This window comes from Lissotriton vulgaris, chromosome 10, assembly GCF_964263255.1.
Source record: "Lissotriton vulgaris chromosome 10, aLisVul1.2, whole genome shotgun sequence".
In the NCBI taxonomy this organism is placed as follows: Eukaryota; Metazoa; Chordata; class Amphibia; order Caudata; family Salamandridae; genus Lissotriton; species Lissotriton vulgaris.
The window spans coordinates 5080708-5104875 of NC_141698.1; the positions used below are offsets into that span (position 1 = coordinate 5080708).

General features: G+C 56.1%; 1 protein-coding gene across 2 annotated transcripts in view; it reads right to left on the reverse strand.

Annotated features, from left to right (window-relative positions):
* Positions 1-24168, reverse strand: part of PLP2 (proteolipid protein 2) — a 76842-nt gene that overhangs the window by 8926 nt on the left and 43748 nt on the right. For both annotated transcript variants that reach the window (XR_015300631.1, XM_086940159.1), the window contains exons 2-4: positions 15320-15475; positions 11254-11352; positions 8029-8128 (exon numbers count right to left, since the gene is read on the reverse strand). Coding sequence is in view for 1 of the 2 variants with exons in the window: in XM_086940159.1 (XP_086796285.1) it covers positions 8029-8128; positions 11254-11352; positions 15320-15475 (355 nt within the window). In the remaining variant the exon portion in view is untranslated. The remainder of the gene's footprint in view (positions 1-8028; positions 8129-11253; positions 11353-15319; positions 15476-24168) is intronic.

The following is a 24168-nucleotide window of genomic DNA, read 5'->3' on the forward strand; positions in this document are numbered from 1 at the left end:
CTGACAGAGGTGGTGTTGAGGTCAGTGGTGGACCCAGAGTGTAGGAGGATGCTGACGGAGGTGGTGTTGAGGTCAGTGGTGGACCCAGAGTGTAGGAGGATGCTGGCGGAGGTGGTGTTGTGGTCAGTGGTGGACCCAGAGTGTCGGAGGATGCTGGCGGAGGTGGTGTTGTGGTCAGTGGTGTACCCAGAGTGTAGGAGGATGCTGATGGAGGTGGTGTTGTTGTCAGTGGTGGACCCAGAGTGTAGGAGGATGCTGACGGAGGTGGTGTTGTGGTCAGTGGTGGACCCAGAGTGTAGGAGGATGCTGACGGAGGTGGTGTTGTGGTCAGTGGTGGACCCAGAGTGTAGGAGGATGCTGACGGAGGTGGTGTTGTGGTCTGTTGGACAGGCCACATGAAGGGCCCGCTCCCCCTCTGCCCGACCAGGCCCGAGCCCGGTCCCTCAAGTGTTACACACCACCACTTCACGTTTTCCGTCCCCTCCGGGACCCCTGCCTCTGAACATCTCGACCTCTTGGGCCCGATCCACTACTGGCCCGCGCGGCCGACCTGGGCGCCATCTTGGACAATGCACCACGAGGCCGCGTGGCCTCCGATCGACCCTAACCCTGGGCCTGGCCAGGCCTCAGACATCCCGGCACCACCATCCACCCAGGAGGTGAGCGGACTACTTGGCAGGTCAATGGGAGAAAGAGGTGTCGATGGCTCTCCCCCGCCAGGTACCGCTCGCCCCCAGCCTCCCCGGGCGCCGGCTCCACCCCCCTGCTGGGTGTCTGAACTCCCTCATCCTGGACCCCCCGACCTCCGAGTGCGAGGGTCCGGACATCAAAGGGCAACGGCCCTATAACTGAGGCAGCTCCAGAGCAGGAAGGCAGTTGTATCCTGGAGTCGAGAGACGCAGAGAAGAACTCATCCTTGACGGACTACTGGCGCTGCCGTAGCCCTACTTTGTGAACTATCGTCCTACCTGCTGGCGCTGCCGCAACCTTCGTAAACCTTCATCGTCGTCGGGACCTGCTGGCGTGGCCGCGGACCGTTTGTACCTCCATCTCCATCGGGACCTGCTGGCTCCGCCGCGGACCGTCGCTACCTCCAACCATCTCGGGACCTGCTGGCTCCGCCGCGGCCCGACCATCTAGAACGCCGAGCTCGAGGATTGAGAGCTATCCATCCACCCATTTGGTAACAAGACTGTCCCGCTACCCCCTCCCCAAACCAGAGACTAGAACCGAGGGGACCCCTGAGTCCAGACCTCCTTGTATCATTTGGCCGTACTCAAAGAATTGCTGATAAAGTATCGTTTAACCTTATCCTTGTGTGGTGTCCGTCTGTGGGGGGGAAGTTACTTGTCTGTACGATCGCTGGAGACGGCTCTCCCTGGAGACCTCTCCCCTTATACTCGGCCGACCCTCCCGGTCCGTCTAACATTGGTGGCCAGCGGCGCGATCCGAATCACCGCATAATCGTACAGAGAGTAGCTCACCCCACGACGAAATCACGATGACAACCAAAGAAAGCGGATCCACCGAGAAATTTCAGATGGAGAAATTGGAAGAATACAGCCATCGTGAATTAAAACAATTCTGCATCGAACTAGGTATCGCTACCACCGGTCTAAGTACCAAAGATGATTTCAAACAGGCCCTGGAGTCCTGGGCAGAAACCGGGGCCGTCAGACCCCCGGACCAAAATATCGCAGCAGTAGACACCGCGGCTCCCGAGGAGCGAAGAACGGGTCTCTCGCAAGACGAGATCCAGGAACGAGAAAAAACCAGACTACATGAACTAGAAATGACCCGGCTCAAAATGGATGGGGAACTCAAGTTGGCCGAACAGAAACTGAACTTAGAACATCTGAGGCTCCGAGAAGAAAGAGAGGAAAAACAGAGACAAAGAGAGCTCGAGAAAAAAAGACTGGCATATGAACATGAGCGCAAATTAGCTGAGATAGACTTACGCAAGCAGAACAAGGAATCCGGGGTGACCGAGCAACCCCGCACCCCAGGAGCAACAGATAAGAAGGTACACATCCCCAAGGATGTCGTTCGAGAATACTTCCGAGAGGACGACATCCAACAATGGTTCAAGGCCTAGGAGTTCGCGCTATATAAAACTTTCAAATAATAATAATAATAATAGGAAATAGCTATGACCTCCCACCGGATCGATCGAAGCGACTGGGGAGCCGGTCTATGGGGGAGATTCCTCAATGAGGGCCGCGATGCCCTGCTACAGCTCCCGGACCATCTGATGACCTCCTATGACCATATGAAAGCGGCCCTCCTCACCCGCTATGGGCTCACACCCGAGATGTACCGCCAGAGGTTCAGAGACTGCACCCGCATCCCGGGTACAACTTGGGTGGAGTACGTTAACTATTTCAGCAGAGCCTTCGAGGGTTGGATCAAAGGAAGCAATGTCACAACTTACGAACAGCTCTTCAATCTCATGGTGTGGGAGCATCTGTCAAACAATTGCTTCATCGAACTCCGGCAGCACCTCCTCGACAGCAAATTGTCTGATCCACGGCAGCTCGCAGCCGAAGCTGACCGGTGGGAAATCACCAGAGTGGGCCGAAATGGGTCCTATGAACAGAACCGAAACCACCACGGTCAGCACCGTCCCCGAGGAGGAGGAGGGGGGGGCCAAGGAAGAGGAAAAGACAGCACTCCGGCCGCCCCCGCTGCCAGCACCCCTCCCCCGGCCAACCGGGGCAGCACCCCGGCACGACCAGGATATAGGGCCAATGTCACGTGTCACCGATGCCAGCGAGTCGGCCACTACGCAAGCGACCCAAATTGCCCACAGAACCAGAGCCCGAGACCCCGCCAGGTGGCTGCCGCTGCCCTGGGGGAAGAACAGATCTCCGAGGAACAAGAAGAATATGAGCAAGAACATCAAGAATGGCAGCCAGCCGCCATGGCTCTAGCTTGCTTAGGGGGGAAAGACATGGTCCCGCGGGTCCCCCTACCCGCTAACACCCGGAAGTACAGCCAATGGGTGAGCATCAATGGACGCCGGGCCGAAGCCCTCCGTGACACCGGGGCCAGTGTGACAGCCGTCCGCTGTCACCTGGTGACCCCAGAACAGTTCCTACCAAATATTCTCTGCCCTGTCCGTTCAGCCGATAACTCGGAGAGTCTGTGTCGGATGGCCTGCGTCCCTTTCGAATGGGGAGGGGTCTCCGGCATGTTGAAGGTGACGGTCCGAGATGATGCCCCCGTAGACTGCCTCCTGGGGAATGACCTTGAAAGCTCTCCGTGGGCAGCCGTAGAACGAAGGGAACACCTGGGGATGTTAGGCATCCCGGACTGGGCGTGCGTCACCACCCGGTCCATGGCCGCCCGTGCCAATCTCCGACCCGAGGAACCTGAATGGCCGGCGCCTCCTCCCCCGGTCGCTCCAGTCGAAGACGCCGACCGTGCCGTCCCCCCAGAACCAGCTCAACCTCCGGGCCTCTCGGGCCTCGACCAGTGGCATCAAGAGGGGGGGCCCACACAGGAGCAGTTTCGCCAAGAGCAGAAGACCTGTCCCTCCCTCGAGGGACTCCGCCAACAAGCCCTCACCCAGAACGCAGGGGATACCTCCGGAACACACTGGGTCTATTGGGACAATGATCTGCTATACAGTGAACAAAGGATCGCGGAGTTGGGGGCCAGTCGAGTGCTAGTAGTGCCCCTCCGTTTTAGAGACTTCTTGTTAAATCTGGCCCACGATGTCCCCCTGGCTGGACACCTGGGTCAGGATAAAACTTACAGCCGCCTAGTGACCCACTTCTTCTGGCCTAAAATGAGGAATGATGTACTCCAGCATTGCCGATCTTGCCCCACGTGCCAAGCCGGTGGGAAGAGCGGCCGCAAACTAAAAGCCCCCCTGCAACCATTTCCAGTGGTCACCACCCCGTTCGAGAGGGTCGGGATAGACATTGTGGGGCCCCTGGACCCCCGCACCGCACAAGGACATCGGTTCATCCTGGTACTGGTGGACCACGCCACCCGCTACCCCGAGGCTGTTCCCCTGCGAACTGTGACAGCCCCGGTAGTCGGCCGGGCCCTGATGGGGATCTTCTCCCGTGTGGGCTTCCCCCGAGAAGTCGTCAGCGACAGAGGCACGAACTTTATTTCAAAATATATGAAGTCCCTCTGGCAACAGTGTGGAGTCACCTACCGATTCACGACCCCCTATCACCCTCAAGGAAACGGACTCGTTGAGCGGTTCAACCGCACGCTCAAAGGGATGATTGGGGGGTTGGAAGAGCCCCTCCGTCGCCAGTGGGATGTGCTACTGCCGTGCCTCCTCTTCGCATATCGAGAAGTCCCCCAGAAGTCCCTCGGCTTCAGCCCGTTTGAACTGTTGTATGGACACCCCGTACGGGGGCCGCTCAGCCTAGTCAAGGAAGGCTGGGAAATGCCCCCTCTAAAGAACCCTCCAGATGTCTTCAAATACCTCCTAACCCTCCGCAACCAGACCCGACGGTTCAGAGAGCTGGCAAAAGCAAACTTGGAGGCCAGTCAAGAGGACATGAAAAAGTGGTATGACCAAAATGCCTCCTCCATCGAATTTGAACCCGGCCAACAAGTATGGGTGATGTCCCCCACCGAACCGTGCGCCCTGCAAGACAAGTGGACGGGGCCCTTCAAAGTAGTTGAGCGCAAGGGCCCTGTCACCTATCTCATCGACATGGAATCTTCACGGAACCCCCTCCGGGTCCTCCACGCTAATAGACTGAAACCCCATTTCGTGCGTTCAGAACTCAGCCTCCTGATGGCCACAGACAATGGAGCCGAAGAAGACTCCGAACCCCTCCCTGACCTCCTACGGACTCGGGAGAAAGACGGCTCCGTGGACGGGGTCCGACTCTCGGAGGCCCTCACCCTGGGACAACGCCAAGAATGTCGAGACCTCCTGCTGCAGTTCGCCAGCCTGTTCTCCCTCACCCCAGGTGTCACCTCCTGGTGTGTGCACGACGTGGACACGGGGGACAGCCCCCCTATCCGCCACCGGGCCTACCGCGTACCAGATCGGGTACGGGCCTGCATTCAAGAAGAAGTAACCAAGATGCTCACGCTCGGGGTCATTGAGCCCTCAGACAGCCCCTGGGCCAGCCCAGTAGTACTGGTCCCCAAAGCAGCCACCCCCGGCACCACACCGGAACTCCGGTTCTGCGTCGACTACCGGGGCTTGAATGCGGTCACCAGAACAGACGCACATCCCATCCCCCGGGCAGATGAGCTAATCGACCGCATGGGGCTGCCCGCTACCTCAGCATTTTCGACCTGACGGCGGGCTACTGGCAGATCGGCCTCACACCCCGGGCCCAAGAACGATCTGCGTTTTCCACTCCTGACGGCCATTATCATTTCAAAGTCATGCCCTTCGGCATGAAGAATGCCCCAGCAACGTTTCAGCGACTCGTTAATCAGGTCTTGGCCGGACTCGAAGGATTCAGTGCCGCCTACCTAGACGACATCGCTGTATACAGCCACCACTGGTCCGACCACCTCCACCACCTCCGAGAGGTGCTACAGGCCCTTCAGCGAGCTGGCCTCACGATCAAGGCCAGCAAATGCCAGATTGGTCAGGGGTCCGTGACCTACCTCGGACACCAGGTGGGAAGTGGCCTGGTGGCCCCTCTACAGCTCAAGATCGCCGCCATCCAGTCCTGGCAGCCCCCCATCACCCAGACCGAGGTACGCGCCTTTCTGGGACTCACGGGCTATTACCGACGGTTCGTGAAGGACTATGGTAGCATAGTGGGGCCCCTCACAGAACTCACGTCCAAAAATCAACCACAGAAGGTCAACTGGACCCCAGATTGTCAAACAGCCTTCGAACAACTGAAGGCCGCCATGTGCTCCGCCCCTGTGCTCCAGGCCCCTGACTACAGCCGGGAATTCGTCGTCCAGACGGATGCCTCCGACCACGGCATTGGGGCGGTCCTGTCTCAATTGAACCCCGAAGGCCTTGATCAGCCAGTGGCCTTCATCAGCCGGCGACTCCTGCCTCGAGAACAACGCTGGAGCACCATCGAGAGGGAGGCCTTCGCCGTGGTATGGGCCCTCAAAAAGCTCCGGCCCTATCTTTTTGGCACACACTTTCGGGTACAGTCCGACCATCGACCCCTGCAGTGGCTGATGCAGATGCGGGGGGAGAACCCAAAACTACTACGTTGGTCCATCTCCCTACAGGGGATGGACTTCACTGTGGAACATCGACCTGGACAAGACCACGCCAACGCGGATGGCCTGTCACGCTTTTTCCGCCTCGACGAGGAGAGTCCCCAAGAGGATGGGTGACTCTCCCCGCCTTCAGCTGGGGGGGACGCATGTTGGACAGGCCACATGAAGGGCCCGCTCCCCCTCTGCCCGACCAGGCCCGAGCCCGGTCCCTCAAGTGTTACACACCACCACTTCACGTTTTCCGTCCCCTCCGGGACCCCTGCCTCTGAACATCTCGACCTCTTGGGCCCGATCCACTACTGGCCCGCGCGGCCGACCTGGGCGCCATCTTGGACAATGCACCACGAGGCCGCGTGGCCTCCGATCGACCCTAACCCTGGGCCTGGCCAGGCCTCAGACATCCCGGCACCACCATCCACCCAGGAGGTGAGCGGACTACTTGGCAGGTCAATGGGAGAAAGAGGTGTCGATGGCTCTCCCCCGCCAGGTACCGCTCGCCCCCAGCCTCCCCGGGCGCCGGCTCCACCCCCCTGCTGGGTGTCTGAACTCCCTCATCCTGGACCCCCCGACCTCCGAGTGCGAGGGTCCGGACATCAAAGGGCAACGGCCCTATAACTGAGGCAGCTCCAGAGCAGGAAGGCAGTTGTATCCTGGAGTCGAGAGACGCAGAGAAGAACTCATCCTTGACGGACTACTGGCGCTGCCGTAGCCCTACTTTGTGAACTATCGTCCTACCTGCTGGCGCTGCCGCAACCTTCGTAAACCTTCATCGTCGTCGGGACCTGCTGGCTCCGCCGCGGACCGTCGCTACCTCCAACCATCTCGGGACCTGCTGGCTCCGCCGCGGCCCGACCATCTAGAACGCCGAGCTCGAGGATTGAGAGCTATCCATCCACCCATTTGGTAACAAGACTGTCCCGCTACCCCCTCCCCAAACCAGAGACTAGAACCGAGGGGACCCCTGAGTCCAGACCTCCTTGTATCATTTGGCCGTACTCAAAGAATTGCTGATAAAGTATCGTTTAACCTTATCCTTGTGTGGTGTCCGTCTGTGGGGGGGAAGTTACTTGTCTGTACGATCGCTGGAGACGGCTCTCCCTGGAGACCTCTCCCCTTATACTCGGCCGACCCTCCCGGTCCGTCTAACATGGTCAGTGGTGTACCCAGAGTGTAGGAGGATGCTGATGGAGGTGGTGTTGTGGTCAGTGGTGGACCCAGAGTATAGGAGGATGCTGGCGGAGGTGGTGTTGAGGTCAGTGGTGGACCCAGAGTGTAGGAGCATGCTGACAGAAGCAGTGCAGTGTTCACCAGTGGACCCATGGGGTGGAACAATCTGAATAGGTGGACCATTGTCACTAGTGTACCCAGAATGTGTGAGGGTGGTGACAGCGGTGGTGCAGTGGTCACCTATAGGAGGGCTGCACGTGCTGACAGAGGTCATGTACCCAGAGTATCGGATGCTGACAGAGGTGGTACAGGGGTCACTGGTGGTGGACCATGCTGGACAGGTGAACCTCGGTCACTGGTGATGTACTTAGAATGTGTGATGATGCGGACAGACTGCGTGGAGTGGTCCCCTATGGATCTATCCGAGGGCCGCACGTGCTGACCGAGGTGGTGCTGTTGCCATCAGTGTACAGACTGCGGAGAGGCATGTGCTGGTGGTGAAATGAAGCACTTGTGGTTGTCAGCGGTGATCCTGTGTGTACGTGTAGAAGGGGCGTGTGGTGGCCACCTGTGGACACACAGCGGGGTGCTGGTCGATGTCAGCCGTGAGCACTGGTCACCTGAACGGCTTCCGCGACGCGCTGATGGGTACCCCTTACGCAGAAGGGTCAGTTCACCTACCTGAGGCCGACGTGGCCGCCGGCTGGTGCGCCCTCCTGAGGGTTTGGAAGATGGTGAAGGCGTCGTACCCGAATAGTATTCCCGCCAAGAGTCCGAAGACCTGCAAAGAGAAAGACAGGTGAGCAAGGAGAGGGAAGGAGGGGTGTAAGGTATCTGCCGGAGGTCAGCACCCCCTAACTCTGTCCTCGTAGGGGGTCTCAGCACGGATCCACAGTACAGCCATGTCACCGGGGCGGGGGCTTGCAGAATCACCAGGGTACAGGCCTCTCAAGGTCCCTCATCAGACCAGTCAGGACTGGTCTCGGGTCATTGCTCTATGACCCTGCACATCATCTGAGGAGTCTGGGCAGGGGGGCATCTGTACTAGACTGCTGAACGGGGTGGAGCACCCTCGCCAACCAGGGAGCCCTGGGTCACTTTTGCACCGCGGTCACTTTTGCACCGCGTAAAGTGGTACAAGCGTGACCCAGGGCTCTGAGGCTAGCTGCGAGAGCCCTGGGTCACTTTTGCACCGCGTAAAGTGGTACAAGCGTGACCCAGGGCTCTGAGGCTAGCTGCGAGAGCCCTGGGTCACTTTTGCACCGCGTAAAGTGGTACAAGCGCGACCCAGGGCTCTGAGGCTAGCTGTGAGAGCCCTGGGTCACTTTTGCACCGCGTAAAGTGGTACAAGCGCGACCCAGGGCTCTGAGGCTAGCTGCGAGAGCCCTGGGTCACTTTGCACCGCGTAAAGTGGTACAAGCGCGACCCAGGGCTCTGAGGCTAGCTGCGAGAGCCCTGGGTCACTTTTGCACCGCGTAAAGTGGTACAAGCGTGACCCAGGGCTCAGAGGCTAGCTGCGAGAGCCCTGGGTCACTTTTGCACCGCGTAAAGTGGTACAAGCGTGACCCAGGGCTCTGAGGCTAGCTGCGAGAGCCCTGGGTCACTTTTGCACCGCGTAAAGTGGTAGAAGCGTGACCCAGGGCTCTGAGGCTAGCTGCGAGAGCCCTGGGTCACTTTTGCACCGCGTAAAGCGGTACAAGCGTGACCCAGGGCTCTGAGGCTAGCTGCGAGAGCCCTGGGTCACTTTTGCACCGCGTAAAGCGGTACAAGCGTGACCCAGGGCTCTGAGGCTAGCTGCGAGAGCCCTGGGTCACTTTTGCACCGCGTAAAGCGGTAGAAGCGTGACCCAGGGCTCTGAGGCTAGCTGCGAGAGCCCTGGGTCACTTTTGCACCGCGTAAAGCGGTAGAAGCGTGACCCAGGGCTCTGAGGCTAGCTGCGAGAGCCCTGGGTCACTTTTGCACCGCGTAAAGCGGTAGAAGCGTGACCCAGGGCTCTGAGGCTAGCTGCGAGAGCCCTGGGTCACTTTTGCACCGCGTAAAGCGGTAGAAGCGTGACCCAGGGCTCTGAGGCTAGCTGCGAGAGCCCTGGGTCACTTTTGCACCGCGTAAAGCGGTAGAAGCGTGACCCAGGGCTCTGAGGCTAGCTGCGAGAGCCCTGGGTCACTTTTGCACCGCGTAAAGCGGTACAAGCGTGACCCAGGGCTCAGAGGCTAGCTGCGAGAGCCCTGGGTCACTTTTGCACCGCGTAAAGCGGTACAAGCGTGACCCAGGGCTCTGAGGCTAGCTGCGAGAGCCCTGGGTCACTTTTGCACCGCGTAAAGCGGTACAAGCGTGACCCAGGGCTCTGAGGCTAGCTGCGAGAGCCCTGGGTCACTTTTGCACCGCGTAAAGTGGTACAAGCATGACCCAGGGCTCTGAATCAGATTTATTAAGAAACGCAAAGCCCGCCTGCGTGGCTCCGGGTATCCTCATTAATCATGAGTACGGCGACGCAGCACAAATCGCTGCCTGGCCGTACTCTGCGCCCGGGAGGCGTTCCAACCACACCCATGGAACTCGATGCCACCCCAGACTTACAAAATCATGTCAACTTAGGAATGCTCCAAACTCTTAGGCCTCCCGGAGTGAGGAGTAGCAACCAGAACTCTGTGTATTTCTCCTCATTTTTTCCTCTTTCTATGTCTGCTGCACACTTTGAAAGAGGGAAACACCTCTTCGGATTGTTTCCGAGCAGGAAGGGGCCCCTTCCGGCACAAAACCAACCCTGCCTACACCAGAGGCGCCCATGCACCAGGGCGCAACGGGGCAGCGATGGCGCGAGTCTCCGAAACGCCGCCAGCGCAATAAGAAAGGACAGGAATGCACCGTATTGCGCCCCTGTCCCTGGCTCCTGGTCTAGGGGAGGACACACATGGGGGGCATGCTCCTGACTCCTGGTGAGAAGGGGGGGGGGGGGGGGGAGTACAGACATGAGGGGGGGCATGCTCCTGTCTCCTGGTGAGAGGGGGGAGTACACACAAGGGGGGGCATGCTCCTGTCTCCTGGTGAGAGGGGGGAGTACACACAAGGGTGCATGCTCCTGTCTCCTGGTGAGAGGGGGGGTACACACAAGGGGGGCATGCTCCTGTCTCATGGTGAGAGGGGGGGGTACAGACATGGGGGGCATGCTCCTGGCTCCTGGTGAGAGGGGGGGGGGGTACAGACATGGGGGGCATGCTCCTGGCTCCTGGTGAGAGGGGGGGTACAGACATGGGGGGGCATGCTCCTGGCTCCTGGTGAGAGGGGGGGTACAGACATGGGGGGGCATGCTCCTGGCTCCTGGTGAGAAATGGGGGGAGCACAGAAATGGGGGGCCCTGTTCCTGTCTCCTGGTGAGGGGGGGGGGGGTAGTACAGACATGGGGGGGCATGTTCCTGTCTCCTGGTGAGGGAGGATTACAGATATGGGGGGTCCTGTTCTTGTCTCCTCGTGGTGGTGGTTGGGGGGGGGGGGGGGAGTACAGGCATGGGGGCCCTGTTCTTGTCTCCTGGTGAGGGGGGGGTAGTACAGACATGAGGGGGGCATGTTCCTGTCTCCTGGTGAGAAGGGGGGGGGGAGTACAGACATGGGGGGCCCTGTTCTTGTCTTCTGTTGGGGGGGGGGGGGAGTACAGACATGGGGGGCCCTGTTCTTGTCTTCTGTTGGGGAGGGGGGGGGGGGGGAGTACAGACATGGGGGGCCCTGTTCTTGTCTTCTGTTGGGGGGGGCTGTTCCTGTCTCCTGGTGAGGGAGAGTACACACATGGGGGGTGGGGTTGTTCCTGTCTCCTGATGGGGGGAAGCACACACAGGGTAATGGAGGGGAACAGCGGTGTCGCCTGCCCCTGTCTCCTGGTGACTGTCCTCTGTGGGGGTAACAGATACTCACCCCCCCTGCGATGGCTGCGCCGTCTCCATGGCTGCCGATCATGGCTATCAGCGCGGTGATGAGGAAGCACAGCGCACCAATCACAGCTCGGAAGAGATCCTGTGGGAAGAAGAGGAGGCGGGGTCACTGGGAGGGTGGGGGTAGGCAGATACTCACAGCACAGTGAGGCAGGACCTCTCATACTCACAGTGAGAAACAAAGCCTGCCCCAGGTACTCACAGTGCAACCCTGGCTTGTCCCAACCAATGAGCAGTGAAGAATTGGGCAGGTCCCCAGATACTCCCAGTGAGGCCCGGGCAGGTCCCCAGATACTCACAGTGAGGCCCGGGCAGGGCCCCAGACACTCACTGTGAGGCCCGGGCAGGTCCCTTTAGACACTCCTAGCACCAGCCCAGGCAGGTCCCCAGATACTCACAGTGAGGCCCGGGCAGGGCCCCAGATACTCCCGGTGAGGCCCGGGCAGGTCCCCAGATACTCACCGTGCACCACCAGGCCAGTGCCACGCATGTGTCCCACTCAGCCAGGTCCACTGAGAGCTGTATTAAAAATAACGGGGCGACCCGGTGTCCCTCCGAACCGGGGTATTGGTATTACACAAAACAATTGGATCTGTCGGGATGTTTACAACTGCTTAGAGTACGGTTTCTAAATACAGAGAGCAATTACTTATTTACAATGTATAGAACAATAATTCATGAAAGAAAAGGAAAACCCCCACCAAAATAAAATTCAGTGGTATATTCGAAATGCGTACCAGATACTAAGGGCGTCACAATTACAAATGCAATAGCAGCAAGGAACAATAAGTGACTGGTGAAAAAAGTGACATGTAGGGATTAAGTGCTATAGACAGTACACTTTATACAAGACGAATATATGCGAGATAAAAAAAGGGGGGGGATTTTTCGAAAAAGTTTTTTGTCCTGTTTATTTTTGCACATGCGTTGCTAGATCCAATAACGAGTTAAATCGTGATCATGAGGGCTGCGCGGACATATATGGCATGTCGACGTTTCGACCCTGAGAGTAGCGCAAATGTAAAGTGCATCCGAGCGGGTCTTCTTCAGGACGATGGAAGGATGAGTGGAGCCAATGCGCAGAAGTCTCAGTAGATGAAATCAGACTGCGGTGATTGAACTGCACCGATCAGTGATCCTGGTCAGTTTATCAGGAATAGCAACAAGGTCTCCTCCAGCCGGTCGGAGTCTTGTGATTCAGCCTTTCGATTCAGGCTGCTTCGTGTTTCGACAGCGCGTGCGCCTGGCAGCTGCTGTTCCTTGCTTTGCTGCTATTGCATTTGTAATTGTGACGCCATTAGTATCTGATACTCATTTCGAATATACCACTGAATCTTATTTTGGTGTTTGTTTTCCTTTTCTTTCATGAATTATTGTTCTTTATATTGTAAATAAGTAATTGCTCTCTGTATTTAGACACAGTATTCTAAGCAATTGTAAACACCCCAATAGGTCCACTGAGAGCAGCAGGCAGTACCTTCATGGATTAGCTGTAGACCCATCGCCGGTCCCCTCACAACCCTAGGCCAGTCCCTCACACCCTCAGGCCTTCCCCTTACCACCCAAGGCCAGTCCCTCACACCCTCAGGCCTTCCCCTTACCACCCAAGGCCAGTCCTTTCACACCCTCAGGCCTTCCCCTTACCACCCAAGGTCAGTCCCTTCACACCCTCAGGCCTTCCCTTCACCACCCAAGGCCTTCCCCTGCGATACTCACAGTTCATGTCCCCTCACACGCTCAGCCTGTCCCCTCACACCTGTCCCTTCACACCCTCAGGCTTTCCTCTGAGATTCTCATAGTTCATGTCCCCTCACACGCTCAGCCTGTCCCCTCACACCTGTCCCTTAACACCCTCAGGCTTTCCTCTGAGATTCTCATAGTTCATGTCCCCTCACACCCTCAGGCCTGTCCCCTCACACGCTCGGCCTGTCCTCTCACACGCTCAGGCCTGTCCCTTCACAACCTCAGGCTTTCCTCTGAGATTCTCACAGTTCATGTCCCATCACGCCTGTCCCTTCACACCCTCAGGCCTGTCCCCTCTCACTTTCACGCCTGTCCCTTCACACCCTCAGGCCTTCCCCTGTGATACTCACAGTTCATGTCCCCTCAAGCCTGTCCACTCACACGCTCGGCCTGTCCCCTCACACCTGTCCCTTCACACCCTCAGGCTTTCCTCTGAGATTCTCACAGTTCATGTCCCCTTACACCCTCAGTCCTGTCCCCTCATACGCTCGGCCTGTACCCTCACACCTGTTGCTTCACACCCTCAGGCTTTCCTCGGAGATACTCACAGTTCATGTCCCCTCACGCCTGTCTCTTCACACCCTCAGGTCTTCCTCTGAAATACTCACAGTTCATTTCCCCACACGCCTGTCCCTTCACACCCTCAGGCCTGTCCCCTCACACGCTCGGCCTGTCCCCTCACACGCTCAGACCTGTCGCTTCACACCCTCAGGCTTTCCTCTGAGATTCTCACAGTTCATGTCCCCTCAGGCCTGTCCCTTCACACCCTCAGGCCTGTCCCTTCACACCCTCAGGCCTGTCCACTCACACCCTCAGGCCTGTCCACTCACACACTCGGCCTGTCCCCTCACACGCTCAGGCCTGTCGCTTCACACCCTCAGGCTTTCCTCTGAGATTCTCACAGTTCATGTCCTCTCAAGCCTGTCCCCTCACACGCTCAGGCTTTCCTCTGAGATTCTCATAGTTCATGCCCCCTCACACCCCCAGGCCTGTCCCCTCACATGCTCGGCCTGTCCCCTCACACCCTCACGCTTGTCCCTTCACACCCTCAGGCCTTCCCCTGTGATACTCACAGTTCATGTCCCCACATGCCTGTCCCTTCACACCCTCAGGCCTGTCCCCTCAAACGCTCGGCCTGTCCCCTCACACGCTCAGACCTGTTGCTTCACACCCTCAGGCTTTCCTCTGAGATTCTCACAGTTCATGTCCCCTCACGCCTGTCCCTTCACACCTGTCCCTTCACACTCTCAGGCTTTCCTCTGAGATTCTCATAGTTCATGTCCCCTCACACCCTCAGGCCTGTCCCCTCACACCCTCACGCCTGTTGCTTCACACCCTCAGGCTTTCCTCTGAGATTCTCACAGTTCATGTCCCATCACGCCTGTCCCTTCACACCCTCAAGCCTGTCCCCTCACACCCTCACGCCTGTCCCTTCACACCCTCAGGCCTGTCCCCTCACACGCTCACGCCTGTCCCTTCACACCCTCAGGTCTTCCTCTGAGATACTCACAGTTCATGTGCCCTCACGCCTGTCCCTTTACACCCTCAGCCATGTCCCCTCACACGTTCGGCCTGTCTCTCACACGCTCAGGCCTGTCCCTTCACACCCTCAGGCTTTCCTCTGAGATTCTCACAGTTCATGTCCCATCACGCCTGTCCCTTCACACCCTCAAGCCTGTCCCCTCACGCCTGTCCCTTCACACCCTCAGGCCTGTCCCCTCTCACTTTCACGCCTGTCCCTTCACACTCTCAGGCCTTCCCCTGTGATACTCACAGTTCATGTCCCCTCACACGCTCGGCCTGTCCCCTCACACCTGTCCCTTCACACCCTCAGGCCTGTCCCCTCACACGCTCGGCCTGTACCCTCACACCTGTTGCTTCACACCCTCAGGCTTTCCTCATAGATACTCACAGTTCATGTCCCCTCACGCCTGTCTCTTCACACCCTCAGGTCTTCCTCTGAGATACTCACAGTTCATATCCCCACACGCCTGTCCCTTCACGCCCTCAGGCCTGTCTCTTCACGCCCTCAGGCCTGTCCCCTCACACGCTCGGCCTGTCCCCTCACACGCTCAGACCTGTCACTTCACACCCTCAGGCTTTCCTCTGAGATTCTCACAGTTCATGTCCTCTCAGGCCTGTCCCCTCACACACTCAGGTCTTCCTCTGAGATACTCACAGCTCATGGCCCTCAGGCCCTCTGGCCCCGCCCACAGATACTCACAGCTCATGGCCCTCAGGCCCTCTAGCCCCGCCCACAGATACTCACAGCTCATGGCCCTCTAGCCCCGCCCCCAGATACTCACAGTGAAGGGCCAATGGATGAATGAGATGGTGCGGTCCAGGCGCAGCATGAAGATGATGAAGAAGACGATGCAGAAGATCATCTCGACCACGGGCACGGTGGTGTACCCCGCGTACCTGGAGGCGCCGTAGCAGATGAGCACCACGATGCAAAGCAGCTGAGGAGCACACAAGCAGAGGGTCAGGCGCCGGGAGTGGAGGGTGACTGAGGAGCAGGGGGGGCGAATGAGTATCGGAAAGGGTGAGTGAGGAGTGGAGGGGGTGAGGGAGTGAAGGGGGTGACCGAGGAGCAGGGGGGGGGGGGTGTGACTGAGGAACAGGGGGGGGGGTGACTGAGGAGCACACAAGCAGAGGGTCAGGCGCCGGGAGTGGAGGGTGACTGAGGAGCAGGGGGGGCGAATGAGTATCGGAAAGGGTGAGTGAGGAGTGGAGGGGGTGAGGGAGTGAAGGGGGTGACCGAGGAGCAGGGGGGGGGGGTGTGACTGAGGAACAGGGGGGGGGGTGACTGAGGAGAACACAAGCAGAGGGTCAGGCGCCGGGAGTGGAGGGTGACTGAGGAGCAGGGGGGGGCGAATGAGTATCGGAAAGGGTGAGTGAGGAGTGGAGGGGGTGAATGAAGAGCAAACAGAGGGAGGGTTGCACCAGTGAAGGGGCGGCTCAAATCATCAGAAAGACAGTGGCCCAGTGTCAGTCTTAGTCAACAGTCAGAAGCTGTGCACCTTTGTATGTTCATGTTTACACAGCACATGCCTGGCCGGGAGCAACATGGCACTGTAGAGGGTGAGGGAAGGGGTAAGATCGGGGTAGGGGCGTGAGGGAAGGGGTGAGATCAGGGTGGGGCGGGTGTAGGAAGCTGGGTACTTGTTTCAGACCCACCCCCCACACACGTTTTGCCTGGTATTCACGCACCCTTGACTGAAGTGAACGGGATTCCTGCTAACCTGGTCCCCAGTCCCTGTGTTCTTTCCCTAAAACTGTTCAACGATTGACACAACTTTGCCCCCCTGTCAGTCCGTAGTAAATGGCCCCCCTGGTACCCAGGGCATTGGGGCTGCAGCACAAACTGTGCCACCCAGGGACCCCTCACCAAGACCATGCACACTGCCATTACAGGCTGCGTACCTTGGTGCAGAGAACACAGAAGTGTCAGTATGGCCACAGCCCTGTGTGCAACGCCCACACACACTGCATGAGGTACAGGCAAGTCGCCCCTACTGCAGGCCTTCAGCCACTAAGGCAGGCTTCACTATATCCCATGTGTGGACATATCTGCCTAAGATATGACCTGCAATGTCTAAATCCATGCTGAGACATTGTAAGTGCGCTGGGAAGCCATGGCAAGTCCATGAGCTGGACACCTGTCACGACGAGTCCCCAGCTCTGTGACGGCTTCTCTGTACCCCAAGATGTTTGGTACCAAGCGTCTCCTCTTAAACCCACACTGATGCCAGTGCTGGATGTATTAATCAATGCACACAGAGGGCACCGCAGAGGTGCCCCTGATAACCCAGTGACTACTAGTGTGCTTACCGACTGGTCTCAGCCGGCCGGCCTGCCAAATGAGAGAAACAAGGCCCCCTGGGTAGTAGTGTGAACAGACTCCTAGGGCAGGGTGAATAAATTATGTGAAAAAATTCCTAGGCCGTCTAACTGGTAGGCAAACAATTGATCCGACCCAATAGCAAAAGGAACATTCAAGATTGATTTTATAAAACAAACATACTTTTAATTAACATAGTAAAAATCATATAAGGACCTGAACAAAAATCAGACTATTTGATGAGATTTTACAAATATCATGACATTTACATATAATAATCAACACATATGCATTGAATACATAAAAATTTAAAAGAAGGAAAAATGTCAACAGTTTAAAAAGCCACCCTAAATCATAAATGGTGCCTCAGGTACAAGGGCAAAAAAGAACCCGACGCGCGTTTCGGCGAAAAACGCCTTCCTCAGGAGTCGCACTTGATTATATTAGGAAACTGGTGGCAAGCAGGCGAAATCTCCAATCAAGGATGCGAAACAACAACAGGTAAATGATATTCCTGCAGAGCATAGATCTGATGAGGCTAAGATGTGTTCTATCGCTGGTCATCAAGGGTAATCCGGACATAAAGGATCATCGGCTGCGAATCAGGACGCCGCGTTATACACGCATTGCGAGTGTATCCTACCGCGGGACTTTTTATCATCAGACCTATACAAGTCTTCGTATGTCAACCGTCGCTCTGAGGCGATCAAACGTACCGCAGACGATTATCATTTATTTCCGGATTTTCTTGATATCTTGAAAGAAATACCAAGCCTCAAACGCAACTTTATATGCGAAGGTTGTCGTCCTGGGACACATATCCTGGTACAAACATTTATACTGCACGCTGCTATTTTCGACATCTTGAAAATACGTTTTGAATCATTCAGATATATTGTATGTCGGTCTAAGGAACTGATCCATTACCCTTGATGACCAGCGATGGAATACACCTTAGCAGCATCATCATCATCTATGTAGAGCGCCAGCATCCTAGCGGGGTTTCTACAGGGCACTGTAGAGGGTGGGGGCTGGGGTGAGATCGGGGAAGGGGCCGAAGACCCCCCCCCCCCCCCCCCGGTCGGGGTAGGGGCCAGGGACTGCCCCTCCCCTCCCCCACCCTCTTTGCATTACACCCACCAGGAGCCATGCCCGAATATGGAACAAGTTCCAGTCCCTGGCCACCAGGGGGTGATGCTCAACTCCGTTCCCCTGCCCTATGGTTACCCATAGCAAGCATGTGGAAGGGACAACAAAAAATGAAACAAGCACTGGCAATGCCACGCGGCCTCGCTTCCCTTGACCTCCAAGCAGCGCCGCGTGGCATTGCCAGAGTTAGTTTATAGAAGTCTTGGATGTCTGAAGACTTGTGTCGTCCACATTTCTACTGCAGTTCTCCTGATGACCACCAAGTGGCACTGAAGTGCCACAAACGGGTGCTCTGGCGCCAGAGGGGCAGGCAAGGGACAGATCTACAGCAGCCGAACCAACAAGCTCCTGCGAGTGAGTCCAACGCTGAAAGACTGGGAAACAGCAGATAAGAGCAAAGAAACTGCGACCCTCGACAGCCGTCCAATCATGACTAAGGATTGGCTCTGTGAAGTATTGTAAATACAGCGGCCTGCAGCAGACAGCGGGTGCAAGACCGCAAACATGAAGAGATGCAGCGAGGGCACTGGGTGACTTATATGTATTTTAAACCTTCTGTTGGCTCTTTAGGCGCATCAATACCAATATAAGCTACACGAATGGAGATAGGATCCTCTAACTGGCTGACATCTGTCCATCCTCACCCCACACCTCATGGTAACATCTCAGCAGGGCCACCTCTGGCTGACATCTGTCCATCCTCACCCCACACCTCATGATAACATCTCAGCAGGGCCACCTCTGGGTGACATCTGTCCATCCGTGCCTCACGGCTCATGATAACATCTCAGCAGGTCCACCTCTGGCTGACATCTGTCCATCCTCACCCCACACCTCATGATAACAACTCAGCAGGGCCACCTCTGCCTGACATCTGTTCATCCTCACCCCACACCCCATGATAACATCTCAGCAGGGCCACCTCTGGCTGACATCTGTCCATCCTCACCCCACACCTCATGATAACATCTCAGCAGGGCCACCTCTGGCTGACATCTGTCCATCCGTGCCTCACGGCTCATGGTAACAGCTCAGCAGGGCCACCTCTGGCTGACATCTGTCCATCCTCACCTCACACCTCATGGTAACATCTCAGCAGGGCCACTTCTGGCTGACATCTGTCCATCCTCACCCCACACTTCATGATAACATCTCAGCAGGGCCACCTCTGGCTGACATCTGTCCATCCGTGCCTCACGGCTCATGATAACATCTCAGCAGGGCCACCTCTGCCTGACATCTGTTCATCCTCACCTCATGGTAACATCTCAGCAGGGCCACCTCTGCCTGACATCTGTTCATCCGTGCCTCACAGCTCATGGTAACAGCTCAACAGGGCCACCTCTGGCTGACATCTGTCCATCCTTACCCCACACCTCATGATAACAACTCAGCAGGGCCACCTCTGCCTGACATCTGTTCATCCTCACCTCACACCTCATGGTAACATCTCAGCAGGGCCACTTCTGGCTGACATCTGTCCATCCTTACCCCACACCTCATGATAACATCTCAGCAGGGCCACCTCTGGCTGACATCTGTCCATCCTCACCTCACACCTCATGGTAACATCTCAGCAGGGCCACTTCTGGCTGACATCTGTCCATCCTCACCCCACACTTCATGATAACATCTCAGCAGGGCCACTTCTGGCTGACATCTGTCCATCCTCACCCCACACTTCATGATAACATCTCAGCAGGGCCACCTCTGCCTGACATCTGTTCATCCTCACCTCATGGTAACATCTCAGCAGGGCCACCTCTGCCTGACATCTGTTCATCCGTGCCTCACAGCTCATGGTAACAGCTCAACAGGGCCACCTCTGGCTGACATCTGTCCATCCTTACCCCACACCTCATGATAACAACTCAGCAGGGCCACCTCTGCCTGACATCTGTTCATCCTCACCCCATGATAACATCTCAGCAGGGCCACCTCTGGCTGGCATCTGTCCATCCGTGCCTCACGGCTCATGGTAACAGCTCAACAGGGCCACCTCTGGCTGACATCTGTCCATCCTTACCCCACACCTCATGATAACATCTCAGCAGGGCCACCTCTGGCTGACATCTGTCCATCCGTGCCTCACAGCTCATGGTAACAGCTCAACAGGGCCACCTCTGGCTGACATCTGTCCATCCTTACCCCACACCTCATGATAACATCTCAGCAGGGCCACCTCTGGCTGACATCTGTCCATCCGTGCCTCACGGCTCATGGTAACAGCTCAGCAGGGCCACCTCTGGCTGACATCTGTTCATCCTCACCTCATGGTAACATCTCAGCATGGCCACCTCTGCCTGACATCTGTCCATCCGTGCCTCACGGCTCATGGTAACAGCTCAACAGGGCCACCTCTGCCTGACTTCTGTTCATCCTCACCCCATGATAACATCTCAGCAGGGCCACCTTGGAAATGGCCCTTCTTGCAGTGTTATCCCCAAACCTTTTGCTTCTTCCTCCTATTTTTTTCCTGACCTGCGGTTGTTGGTTTTAGGACTCTGTTTCTAAAGACAATTGTCCCTAGACAGTCAGATAAAGTGCAAATTAATGTAGACTCAATCAGTGCTGTATTCTCTGTCCAGCTGGACAGGTTTTAATACAAAGTAAGAGAAAAGATTCCAAGTGGGACACAGCCTGCGTTCTACTGACATAGAGAAACAAACAACATTAAGTGAAGGTTTCAGCAAAGAAAACGTGTCTGCACTTAAGTGTGATATAGATACAACAGACAGAACATTGTGGATACACCATTACATATTCAACATTGCACTATAGTGACTGTATATGGTGTACATTTTGTCTACGACGTTTCGATCCCTTAAATAAATAGTGGGATCATCTTCAGGACATTAAGGTGGCATGCCTGTATACATAAAGTTCAGAACTGGCGAACTAGAGGGTCCAAATCGGTTTGCGTGAGTGATTAGGGTAGCGCCCGGCGAGCCCGATGCATTAAGTGATTTGCCCAGAATCACAGGAAGCCGAGGCTCGAACCTGGTTTCCCAGCTCCAAAGTCAGGAGCTCTGGCCGTTAGGCCACAACCTCTCCCCGCTCACCAGCACAGATCCAACCCTGCTAGGATTGTGCTGGACACAAGCCCAGGGGTCTTCAAACTAGGGGGGAGGACCCCCTAGCAGGGCCTCAAGTGACCCCAGAGGATTGGGGAAGGGGGGAGCCAAAGGGATCATTATGCTGATAGCAGTGCTTGGTTTTAAGAGGCAAAAACATGATTATTGGGCGGGGGGCACGGAAATAACTACAATATTCTCGGAAGAATCAACAACTAACCTTTTTCTGGTTGCAGATTTTAGCTGCATCAAGTGGGACCCCAAAAAAAGAACCATGATCTGGAGGAACAGGTCAGGGCTTGGAAGATTCCCTGCCAGGAGCAGGGAAAAAAGATGAACCAGTCAGCTCTTACCAGGAGCTTCGTACAGGACATGGAGCACCTGAGCCTCGTGGCGCTAAATGCTCGCTCTCTGGGAGAGCAACCGCCCGCGGCAACCACCACAAAGCTGTGGCAACCTACCACAAAGCTGTGGCAACCTACCACAAAGCTGCAGCAACCTACCACAAAGCTGCAGCAACCTACCACAAAGCTGCAGCAACCTACCACAAAGCTGCAGCAACCTACCACAAAGCTGAAGCAACCTACCACAAAGCTGAAGCAACCTACCACAAAGCTGAAGCAACCTACCACAAAGCTACAGCAACCTACCACAAAGCTACGGCAACCTACCACAAAGCTACGGCAACCTACCACAAAGCTGCGGCAACCTACCTCAAAGCTGCAGCAACCTACCACAAAGCTACGGCAACCTACCACAAAGCTACGGCAACCTACCACAAAGCTACAGCAACCTACCACAAAGCTACGGCAACCTACCACAAAGCTGCGGCAACCTACCACAAAGGTGCGGCAACCTACCACAAAGGTGCGGCAACCTACCACAAAGGTGCGGCAACATACCACAAAGCTACGGCAACCTACCACAAAGCTGCGGCAACCTACCACAAAGCTGCGGCAACCTACCACAAAGCTGCGGCAACCTACCACAAAGCTACGGCAACCTACCACAAAGCTGCGGCAACCTCCTACAAAGCTGCGGGAACCTACCACAAAGCTACGGCAACCTACCACAAAGCTGCGGCAACCTACCATAAAACTGCGCAACCTACCACAAAGCTGCGGCAACCTACCACAAAGGTACGGCAACCTACCACAAAGGTGCGGCAACATACCACAAAGGTGCGGCAACATACCACAAAGGTGCGGCAACATACCACAAAGGTACGGCAACCTACCACAAAGGTGCGGCAACATACCACAAAGGTGCGGCAACATACCGCAAAGGTGCGGCAACATACCACAAAGGTGCGGCAACATACCACAAAGGTGCGGCAACATACCACAAAGGTGCGGCAACATACCACAAAGCTGCGGGAACCTACCACAAAGCTACGGGAACCTACCACAAAGCTACAGCAACCTACCACAAAGCTACAGCAACCTACCACAAAGCTGTGGCAACCTACCACAAAGCTACAGCAACCTACCACAAAGCTACAGCAACCTACCACAAAGCTACAGCAACCTACCACAAAGCTACAGCAACCTACCACAAAGCCTCGGCAACCTCCTACAAAGCTGCGGCAACCTACCACAAAACTGCGCAACCTACCACAAGCTGCGGCAACCTACCATAAAGATGCGGCAACCTACCACAAAGCTGCGGCAACCTACCACAAAGCTGCGGCAACCTACCACAAAGCTACAGCAACCTACCACAAAGCTACAGCAACCTACCACAAAGCTACAGCAACCTACCACAAAGCTGCGGCAACCTACTACAAAGGTGTGGCAACCTACCACAAAGCTGCGGCAACCTACCACAAAGGTGCAGCAACCTACCACAAAGGTGCGGCAACCTACCACAAAGGTGCGGCAACATACCACAAAGCTGCGGGAACCTACCACAAAGCTACAGCAACCTACCACAAAGCTACAGCAACCTACCACAAAGCTGCGGCAAGCTCTACAATCGATTACACGTTTGTTACTCTACAACTTTTTAGCAGGAACGAATAGTTTCAGAATCGGAACAAAAGAGCACAGCAGCCCTCTGCCCCAGGAGATTTTGATGAGGATAAAAGGGCGGCCCCTGGATCTCCCAGTGGAGGATCCAGCGACTATTTATACCGTGAACTTAAAAAGGTTAACTTGTAAAACCAGCCAACCGGACAAACTGCAAGCCCTAGCCAAGTCAATCCGGGAAATCAAGCAGAGGCTCCTCGTAAGGTGAGAGTCCGCCGGGAGACTCGGACCAAAGAATGAGGGGGGGGATCAGTACACTAAAAGATCAGGAGGACCCTCTTTCTGTAGGGGAACCACAAAAACCCATCTTGCAAGCTCGGTCAGGGAATCAACTCAGCCACCTCCCTATTTCCAAAATACCGTATTTGAGGGCCCTCAACAAAGATCTCAATAAAACTCTACAAAGGCTCAGACACGGGGGAAAAGAAACTATACGACAGAAAACCCTCGCGCAGCCGAAAGAAACAAGAAAAAAGTTATCTGGGAAGCAGAAGACACATTGTGGGCCAAGCTCTTGTATGACGCAAAGACAGATCAAAGCGCAAGATTTTGGCAAACAATAAACAACCAAGGTAATGCCAACGTGCAGGGTATCAACTCTCACCCAATGGAGGAAACTTGGGCAGGCCACCTCTGGAAGACTCCAACTCAACGGAGGAAAGACTTGCTACAGCAAAGCCGGGGTCGGGTCGGCCCGACAAGTGGGGTCCCACTGGAAACACCATCAGAACACGGTAAGCGTTCCTCACTTCACGACTTTGCAGATTAAAAACCGAATAGCCAAAGGCAAGCGGGAGGGGCACCGGGCCCCTATCGGGATCCCCCCATCGGATTCAAAACTGACCGGACTACTGGGCGGCCGCGCTACTACTGGTGTTTCAACACATTGGAGGCGGAGGCATTACACCAGACTCCTGGAAAGGCTCCATAATATCTCCAATTTATAAGATGGGAGATAAGAATAAAGCAACCAGCTATCGATTCGTAACCTTAATAGACGTCGAGGCAAAATACTATGCCGGTCTCCTCCTGGATGAAGTAACCGCACGGGCGCATGAAGA